General features: G+C 57.9%; 1 protein-coding gene across 3 annotated transcripts in view; it reads right to left on the reverse strand.

Annotated features, from left to right (window-relative positions):
• Positions 1 to 2267: 2267 nt before the first annotated feature.
• OSR1 (odd-skipped related transciption factor 1) overlaps positions 2268 to 9927 on the reverse strand; it is an 11382-nt gene continuing 3722 nt past the window's right edge. Inside the window, exons 1-3 of one of the 3 annotated variants that reach the window (XM_006910252.3) lie at positions 9094 to 9380; positions 3969 to 4668; positions 2268 to 3213 (exon numbers count right to left, since the gene is read on the reverse strand). In XM_006910252.3, coding sequence (XP_006910314.1) covers positions 3078 to 3213; positions 3969 to 4636 — 804 coding nt within the window. In that variant the 5' untranslated portion in view covers positions 4637 to 4668; positions 9094 to 9380 and the 3' untranslated portion in view covers positions 2268 to 3077. Of the gene's footprint in view, positions 3214 to 3968; positions 4669 to 4809; positions 8238 to 9093; positions 9381 to 9927 lie in introns of those variants that run through there. The other 2 variants (XM_025045779.1, XM_006910253.3) reach the window with 2 other exon arrangements.

Raw genomic sequence — 9927 nt, forward strand, 5'->3', positions numbered from 1 at the left:
AGGAGCGGGAAAATGCCCCCAACCTCGTCTCCCGGGAATTATAGCCTGTGTGGGGTCTGGTGGCCCGTAGCCCCGCCTGCCCCTTCCGCTTGCGTTACTGCTTCTGCACAATCTATGAAATCACTGTCAGGAGTGTAGACCGCAGAGAGCTACGCTGAGAAGTGGCTTCTGGGTTCACCAGAATGATAGCAGTCGTCGGTAGAGCGGGCAAAGGCAGAGGCATTGGGAGTGGGCTGGAGGCCTCTGGGCAGCGCACTGCCCCACTCCCGACTGCCTGGAAAACTGCACTGGGAACCCATTCTTCCAAGGATGCACGCTTGATATCGAAAGTCTCTCGGCTGCAGGCCTAGAGGTGGAGGAGTGGAGATTCGTGATACCAGACATGGAGTGGGCCAGAAAGGAGAAAACTCCGCCGCAAACCTCCCCCATTTCACAGCCTGTAAGTCCTCGAGGCAGCCTAACCGCAGAGGCACCAAGTGTCCGGAGGGAGTGGGAGGTGGAAGAAAGTGAGGGCAACAGCGGTGGTCAATCTCTGGGAAAGATGGAACCCCAGAGAGAGCAAAGGAACTAGGAAGGCTCCCTCAGGTCCTCAGAGATGCCCGAAGTTCTCCCTAGCGGGCGTGTGCGTGCGTGTGTGTGCGTGTGTGCGTGTGTGCGTGTGTGTGTGTGTGTGTGTGTGTGTGTGTGTGTGTGTACATGTGTGTGTACATGCACTCTCCTCATCTCGGGACAACCAATTCCCCCAACCTCACGGGACTAGTAAAGGAACTGAGGTGGCTCCTTCCGTCAGCCTTATCACAAGCCACGGCCAAGGGCAGATCATACCACCGACTGCGCTGGCGGGGCCCAAGCCATCCATCGAAAACCAGACCCACTGGCTAACCCTCCCTCTGTGCCCTCAGAGGTCACAGTTACCTGGGACCCGGGCTCCATTCTCTCCTGGGGTGTGGAAGAGGGATTGGGATCTTGCCCGACTAGCCGAGAACCTACAGGCGGGTCCAGACCCCGCAGATCCCTGCCCCTACTTCGCAGTGGACCCTGGGACCAGTCGAGGTTTTGATTTACCTGAGTGGCGGACTAGGAGCTGCGGCGGAGAGTTACCGGGGTTTTGAGCAGGACACAGTGGGGGCCCGGAGTCCCGGGCCGGCCCTCCAGGCCTGTCCAGCAGGGGGCAGGGCGGCTCCGAACGCGGAGGGCTGGGCTCACCCGCGCTGGCCCGGCTGAGGCCAAAGGGACAAGCTGGGTTCGGGAACCGCGGAGTTCTAGCCCTCACGGGGCCGGGAGGCGATCCCACAGGAGGGAGGGGGCGCAGCGAAAAGCCAAAGCGTTTGAATTCCAACGGCTCCAACCTGCTTTCTCAGGCCGCTGGACCCTGCCTGAGGCTGGGATTTGGGGATCCCTGTTGCTGGGAAGCTCGACCCTGCGGTGTCCAAGGCCGCTGAGCGTCGGGCAAAGAAGCTCAGAAGGCCGCTCCCGGCCTGGGAAAGGCCGTGGGTGCCCCCGCCTGCGCCGGCCCGCGGTCAGGGCGCTGGAGCAGGGGGAGCCCCGCCCCTCCCCAGCAGGAGAGAGCCCCTAGACGGCCTGGCCTCTAATTGTGGGAAAACTAGACGCCCCGGGGAAGGTTCAACTTGTGGAGGGCGGACTCAGATTTCTCCTAAACTTCCCCGGCCTCCCAGGGCGCCCGCCCCCGCCATTCCTGACAAGGCTTGAAAACTGTAGGGAATCTTCGCGGGCGTGGAGCTCCCGGCAGTGGACAAGCCCCCAGTTGGAGAATTCTGGCTGGGGAACCCTAAGGGAGGGAGGGATGTAGGTTCGGGGCTTTGGACAGGCAGCGATGATTACGTATTTGTAGCGGGGTATTGCGACCCGAGGGTCCAGACCATGGGGGGAGGTGGTGCTTTAGTTGGAAAGGTGGGTGACATTCTGTTCCCTTAGTGGACCTTAAGCGACCCTGGCACCCAGAGATGTTGGGTTTCTCACGGCCCATATAGAGACTGAAGGCTCCACTCTTTGGTGAACTTGGAGGCGAGGAGTGGGGAGACCCTAAGACCCGAAAGGAGGAGAAAAAAAAAAGAAATAGGGTTGAGTCCGAGGCCGACCAACGCCGGGAGAGAGGGGGTTTCTTCACCCATCCCAAACCTGTCACCCCAATAAGGCGGAGGTTTGTGCGATGGGACAGGCTGGAGTCCGCAGAAAAACCTGCTTCTCTCAAAAGAGTGGCCCGGTTTCCTGCTTTGGGAAGGGAAATTACCCATCCTGCAATGCCTGTAAAATAACCGTTTATTTCATATTCTTAAAAAAACTCCAGTGATAAATGTCCGTTACCGATGGTCAGCATAAAGTGCCAATCTCAATACAACGCCCTGCTCCTAGCCGGCTGCTTGCTCACGGTGACCGGTGACGGAGCAGGGGAGCCGGAGGCCGCGCCCCTCCAGCCCCAGGGCCCGCGGCCCCTGCCCTGCCAAAGTCCGGGACCCCACAGCCGGCTGCGCCGCGGGAGCTGCCAGCGGGTGCTGCCGGGCCCCGCAGACGGTCCCAGGCGGGGCGGCTCAAGCAGATACAAGGATTACACTTTTGCAGGCTCCCGAAAGTGGAGGTGGGGCGGGAGGAGGGGCTGGAAGCTGCGAGAGCGCGCAGAACTTCTTTTCTTCTCCCCTCTCTCTCCGCAGTCAGAGTTACAAGCTTATATGGTCAAAGAAAAAAAATAATAAAGAAAACGTATAAAATAACAATAGAAAAAGTAATACTTCTGGGAGAGGCGCCGCTGCGGCTCCGCGGAGCTTTCGTTCTTTTTTAAAAAATGCAGTTTCCCTTCCGCCACGTGAGTACAGCCTTTTGGCCAAGAGTTTAGCCGCGTCCTGGGGGAACCGCCCGGGCGGCCGGGGTCACGGCCCCGGGTGGGGCTCTGGAGTTCCGCGTGCGTCCGGGACCCAGGGGACATTGTTTGGGACGGGGAGGGGGGGGCGGGGAGAAGTCCGAGAGCCCCTCCTGCTGCTCGCTAGAGTCGCCTTCCGGCTTCTGATCTCTCTGGAGGAGGGGGCGTGCGCCCCAGGGTCCTGATGACCCCGAGGCTCCATTTAGCATTTGATCTTGGAGGTTTTGAGCTCCTTCACCTGTGAGTGTAGCGTCTTGTGGACAGCGAGAGTCCTGGACTGGCAGAATCCTTTCCCGCACTCTTGACACTTGAAAGGCTTTTCTTTGGAGTGAATATATCTGAGGGCAAAACAGGCAGAGAATTAACCCTTGAAAATGATGCAATGTTATAAACAGTTGTCCAAGAACCCCTCCCACTGCTATGAAGTGTTTGCCTTCAAAAGAAAGGGGGTTGTGGGGTCCCTAGTGTGGAATGGACAAAACGCTGAGTTTGTGGATGGAGTAGGGAGGTAGAGGCAAGGCTTGGGCAATCTCTGATCCATAAATCTCTGCTCCAATCTCCTGTCTTCCTGAGGAGGGCCCAGCACGGCCTCGTTACAAGGCTTGGGTCAACACTAAAGGTCAGTGACGGGACCTGAGGTAGGACAATTTGCTGGAGCCGCACTGTCCAAGAGGGGACCCACTAGCCACGTGTGGTGATTAAAATTAAAATTAAATAAAACTAAAAAGTTAATCGGTCACACTCGTTTCACATTTCAAGTGCTGCATTGTCACGTGTGTCACGTGTCACTCCATCAACGCAGAAACTTCTATTGGACAGCGCTGCGATGGAGGAAGGGGCGAGGAAACTATAGTGCTTGTCTGGAGCTCATGGAAACCTTAGTCTTAGGTCTTATTCATCCCCTGTTCTCTCCACCAATGCTCCAAGACCTGATCCCCAAGCCTTGATGGTTCCCTTCTCGATTTTAAGGAATTTCCAGAAGCTCGGGAGGCTTGGAGCTGGTAGGGGGTCTCATGAACCTCCTCATCAGGGAGACGGGGGGTGAGGACAGAGGCAGAAAGGCAGCTCTCTTTCGGGCGCCGCAGTGCCGCACCTGTGGTCCCGTAGGTGGTCTTGCCTCCGGAAGGCTTTGTGGCAGATGTCACAGGTGTAGGGCCGCTCATCGGTGTGCGTCCGCTCATGGATAAGTAGGTTGTAAGACTTGGTGAAGTGGCGGCCACAGAACTTGCAGACGAACTCCTTCTTGGTCTTGGAAGGTAGGCGTCCTCTCGTGGGCTTCTTTTCTGGGGACAGCTTGGTCACATCCAGAAGGGCGCCTAGGCCACCGGCGGGCGAGCCGGGACCCTCTCCTCGGCCAAGCTTAGACGGATCTTCTTGCGTGGCAGCCAAGGCCAGGTTGGCAAAATCAAAGCGCGGCTTGGTCTTGAGCGCCGCGGGGCCGCTGCCTCCAGCGGTGATCTCGGGCTTGGGCTGGATGACGTGAGGGAACCAAGGAAAGGCAGGTAGCTGGAAGCGCGCGTCCATCAGGTTGGACACGGCTCCTGGCACTTTGGAGAAAGAAGATCGTGGCAAGTGCATGGCCGGATAGCCCAGCGTCCATTGGTGCAGGTGCACAGCGTGCAGCGCACTGAAACCGTACAGGTTGGGCAGGTGGTCCGAGGGCACCGTGGGCAGGCCGTTCACTGCCTGAAGGAAGGAGTAGTTGGTGAGCTGCAGGGATGGATGGATGGGCACAGGCGCTGGCAAGGTTTTGCTGCCCATTGTGGTAGTTGTGGTGGGTTCTCAATCTCGATCTGAGAAGAAAAGAAGGGAGTGGGGAGAGGAAAAGAGAAGTTCAGGGTGGACTGTCCTTCTGAATTCCTGCCCAGCCACATCCTCTCTGCCCCCAGGGCAGGCGCTGAGAGTCTAAGACACCACCTGTGGAACCCACTGACCTCGAAGAAAAGACAGGAGCCCTCGCTTATCCCAGAGCTCCCTTCAAATGGCCTCTGGCAGAGACACACAGCTCGATACAGAAACCTGCAGGAAACTAAATCCAGTGCAATGCAACCAACTTAAATGAAGGACTACAGTGTAGACGACACAGAAAGTCAGAAGCACGGGAAACTCTGATCCACGCAAGCTGAAGTCAACACAGGATTACACTCTCCTGCAAAGATAACAGGAACTCTGAAGCCTACTTACATATTCATGTGCAGAGAAACTCACAAATGCACCCTGACAGATCCACGCGTTCTGAAGCTGAGTTGACAACAAGGTGCAAAGATAATGTGAGAGGACTAGTGGTCCCGCTACAAAACAAAGGAAACAACACACACACACACACACATGCACAGACAAACACACGGGATCACAGGACGCCCACAAAGAACCTCACAGATAGCACACAAACTCACACGAATCCATATTATCTCCCAACTCCTGTGCATTACTTTCTACTATCTGACCTTCAGTTTGGCCCCTAGAAAACTCTCACTTTGACCACAAATTTGCTTTTCTGCCTTACTATTAATAAGCCCTGTTGACACCACCCTCTCTGCAGCTGCTTGTGGACTGATTCCCTATAACAGCCCTTAGGGATCACCTTTGTTTCAGCGTGGACACTGACACCCATGTTCATTAACTCAGGGAAACATCTTCAGTTGCATGCAAGGGGCTTCAGTGCCCTCCCTAACCCACAGAAAAGGGGGCAAGGTCTTTGCGTTCTCAGGATGTTTGTGAGTGTGGTGAGCCCTGGGCAGGTGCTATGCCTATGGGTAAGAAATAGCATGGAGGTTGGTTGGCCTCAGCCACTATGGTCTAGGCACCCTCCAACTGCAAGGCCAGGGAGCTTGAGCAAGGCCAGAGGGAAGCCATGCTGAAGTGACCAACAGGCTGGCATCTCCTGGACTCCTTGGTCAGGGTCTCCAGCCTCCATGGACTGGTTGGTGCTCTACAGAGAGGCCTTTATCTCTGTCCCTCCCAGACACTTAGGTCTGTCTAGTTGAGGCGAGACAGAGAATGAAAGCCGAAAGTATACAAGTATACAGGAGGCCTTGGGACCCTCTGGCGCTGAACTGCCTCTCCTGAGCTCTGAGCTGAGGGCTGCTCAAGAAGTCACTGTGGGAGCCGGATGCTTGGGACCCCCTCCTCCTTTGCACTCTCGATCCTCTGCTGCCTGCTGCTTCCTTTACCCCTTCTCCCTCCCTTCCCCTCCTTAGATGTCTTCTAACCTGGAGTAGGTCCTCTTCCCTGGGGTATGCAACACATTCTCCCGCTCCCTCGTTCACAGAACGCACTGACACCTAGGCAGGCAGCTTCCCCAGACTAGCGTACCCTCAGCCCAGGCCAGCAAGGCTCAGGCCCAGACTCGGCTGCCTTTTCCTGCAGCGAAGCCTTTACTGAGAGTGAAGTGCCGCACTCGTTGGCGAGAGGAGAGAGGACCATCTTGACCCAGGAACCCTTGTTCCTGGAGGCTGGAGAGAAGGTCACACTGGCTGTTTGGGGAAGTAAGGAAAGAGGCTCTGCTGGGAGTAGAGGGTGCAAAACACGGTGAGCCGGCAAGAGCGGCCTGCGCCAGTTAAATTAACAATCCAGTTAAATTAACAATCGAATGAAAAGATAGTCTGGCCGCAGCAATTAATTCTGCCCGGGGGCGAGGGAAGGCTCAAATCTGCGGTGATAGCGCCTCTGGAGTGAGCGCGCCGGCCCCGCGGGCAGAGCCGTGGCCTCCGCACCAATCTGCTCTACTGCTCCCAGCAAGGGTCGCGCCGAGGACAGAGACCATCCTATAGCACTGAGACGAGGCGAAGCAAAAAATAGGAATTGGGCCAGAAAGAAAGCAGGGGCTGGTTGGGGAGATGGGAGGAAGGGAGGAGGTGAAGACTCTCTAACTTCAAAGGTCGGCCCGGTCTTAGGCGAGGTGAGCGCTCTTTGATTTGTTGTCACCTCTTCTTCCCCTCCTGGAGCTGGAAATCAGATCCTCATCTTTGGCTACCCAGGGCCGGGCCGGCGCCACCGGGGGCCGCCGCTGCCTCCTCTCGGTGCTCGGCCTGCCCCCGACCAAGCGAGCAATGGTGGTGGCGGGACTCTGACTGCACGCGGGCCGGAGCCCGCTCCGTGCCCGGGTGGGAGAACCCACCAGCCCGGCGTACAAACCTGGCCTTTCTTCGCCTGCCCCCAGGAGCGAAGACCTGGGGCTCGGTGGGAGGAGGGGGCGCTTGCAGCCACCACCGCTCGTGGGAGCCAACCTTTCCGGGCTATCTGCCCGATCTTGTTTCCCCCAACACTCAATTTATTTTCTTCAGCGGCGCAGCCAGTTTCTTATTTTCTGCCGCATTCCGAAGCCAGGGCTCCTCAGACTCTCGCCAAGGACTTTCCCGAGGACGAAATTCGTTCGAAACGTGGCTCTTTACACTAGTACCAAGAACGGGCCGAATGCACGATCCGGTTTCAGGCGGTCAGCTAAGAGAAAAACACAGCCTCACACCAGCCGGAGAGGATAAGCTCCGGTAGCCCTGACCCCGGACCCCCAGTGTGAACGCTTTAGGTCTGTAAATACGAGCGGGAACACCTCTCTCCAGGCCAGGCGAACACTCTGCGAGGGGCATGGGCCTCTGGACCTCGGAGGTGCGTTTAAGGGTCCCGACTACGCGCAGCGAAAGCAATTCGCGCATGGAAACCCAAGTCCCTCGCGCGGTGGAGCGCCAATTCCAGGTCTGCAGCCAGCCCCATGACGGGCATTAATGAAGTGTGCCGAGTCTATTAAAGTGGTTTATTCGGGGCTAATTGAGCGTGAGCGAGTTAACTGCTTGCATTAATGAGGACGGAGCGAGCTCCACGAGCTTGCGCCTGGAGAAACCCAGCAGTAGCCCCAGAAAAATCATCCTTGACATCGAATCCCCAACACGAGTGACAGGCGTCCGAACTCCAGGCGGGAGGATTGACCAGCACCGGCTACTTCCGTTGAATTTTCCAAACGAACGAGATCGAACGAACCCTTCAACTAGGCGGCCATCCTGCTGCATTTAAACCCTGGCTGCGTCCTTACCGATCTGCTCCCCAACTTTAATGAAACCGCAATTACCCTGAGGAGCCTCGGATGGAACACCTACCCACTGATCTCCCCCCACCTCTGTCCCTGCCAACCCTTTACTCTAGGAGGCTGTGAACCTGGAGAACTAGCCTTGCACGCGGCTTCTGTTCCCAAGAGTCAGCGCACAGCTCTTAGCCCAGGTGACATTTACCAAATTGTGGCAACAAAGAAACCCTCGTAGCTACTTTACACTCCAAGAGCCTACCCCGCTACTGCCCCAAGCTACTGAAAAAGTATTGTATGTGGATTTTCATCCTTCTTATCAGGGAGAAATTAGCTCAGCAGGCAACCCCTAAAAAAAAATCCCTCTCTCCCAGCTCCCAATGCTCCTGAAGGCTGGGTTATGGGACAGTCAGGGGAGCAAACGAATTCTTGCCTTCCAAGTCCCAACCTGGAGACACCCGCGGCTCCATAGTGTTTCCGCTCCTGCGGCGTGCGGGTCTCGAATTGGGAAGTAGCGCTCGCGCCCCCTGCATGCACTGGGACACTGGCGGGCTCCCCACCAGGCCTTGATCACGCAGACCAATCATCCCGTAGAGAACACCCCAAGACAGAACGCAAGTGCGAGGCGGGGTCAGGCTCCTGGCCCTGCGCTCCAGTATCGAGCCCGCTTCATACCTGAGCGCGACTCCGCAAAAGACAAATTCTCATGAAAGCGCGACCCGGGAGGGGCATGCACCTGTCCTTGGCGCAGTCGGCTGCGGCCGTGGCCGTCCATCCACTCTCTTCCTTCTTCGTCAGCTAAGGTAGGTCAGGCTGAGCTAGGCGCACACCTCGGGAAACTTTGTGCCCTCTGAAGTTGCTTCGGTTTCTTAGAGGGGGCCCACAGGCTGACTTCCCAAGTCCGTGGCACCTCGTCCCGGATACCGGGGAGCCTGGCCCCGCTGGGGGCAGTAGTGGAAGCCCTCCCTCTCTTTCCCCGGAGGTCAGAGGCCGAGGACCGCGCGCGGGAAGTCCCTGAGCCAGCATTCCCAACCACCCAGGGCTGCAGCGGCTCTCACTTTCACAAAGGTCCTGTACCATTCGTTTGGCAAGAGAAGTTTCCTTCTGGGACATTGAGAGAGAAGGGACAGCCGCCGCGCTGTGACAGGGAGCCCGGGAGTCCTGCCCGCCTTCCCCCTGCCGTGCCCGGGGCGCCAGTTACCTTGGTCGGCGGCGGTCCCGGGGCTAAGCGCTTCTCTGAGGCTCCCGCTGCGGGAGACCCGGGAAGCCAGAGGCGCCGGATTCCACAGGCACCCCGGGAGCTCTAGAGTCCCGGCCTCTCTCCCGCCGCGGGGACTCTGAGCGCCCGACACGCGGGAAGCGCTCGGCAGCCCCGGAGTCCTGCCCGCAGTGGATGGTGAACCTCGCTCGCGGCTGAGAACGTGCAGGGGAGAGACCGAGCTCCGACTCACTCATCCCTTTGCACCGAGCCGCCTACTTATTTTAATCCTCCACCCTCCCTCCTCCTCCTCCTCCCTCCCTCTTTCACTTGCCTCGGGATTCCACCCCTCCTCCCCCTGCCCCCCCAACTCTGCCCCTGCGCCTGCGCACTGAGAAACAAAGTTTTGCTGACCGGGGCAGCCGACTTTGGCAGCTGCGCTCACTTAGCCCCGGCCTCCCGGGACTTGCGTCCCCAGCCCTTCCGTCCTGTGCGACCCCTTCTATGTCGTTAGGCCCACCAGGGCACCCCTAGCGTGCTAAAAGAAACAGCCCTCAGCAGAAGACGGCAGGGTCTCTTTGCGTTTCGAGGTCCTAGTCCTGCGCGCCTAGGACATAGCCTGTTCCGGGTCGCACCGGGATCCCCGCGCCATAGCTTGAGCTCCAGCACACTCTCGCCCTGGCAGAGTCGCGTCTTCTCTAAGAATCCCTTCCCAGAGGCGGCGGGCCCTGGGTTTGGAGCGGCTCTACAAGAGCGCTCGCTGTCAGGGCGATAACTGAGACCCGAATGCCATGGCTGACCCCAGACCTTGGGTTACGGAGTTTGGTAGAAAGATCA

Source organism: Pteropus alecto, unplaced genomic scaffold (assembly GCF_000325575.1).
Source record: "Pteropus alecto unplaced genomic scaffold, ASM32557v1 scaffold61, whole genome shotgun sequence".
NCBI lineage: Eukaryota > Metazoa > Chordata > Mammalia > Chiroptera > Pteropodidae > Pteropus > Pteropus alecto.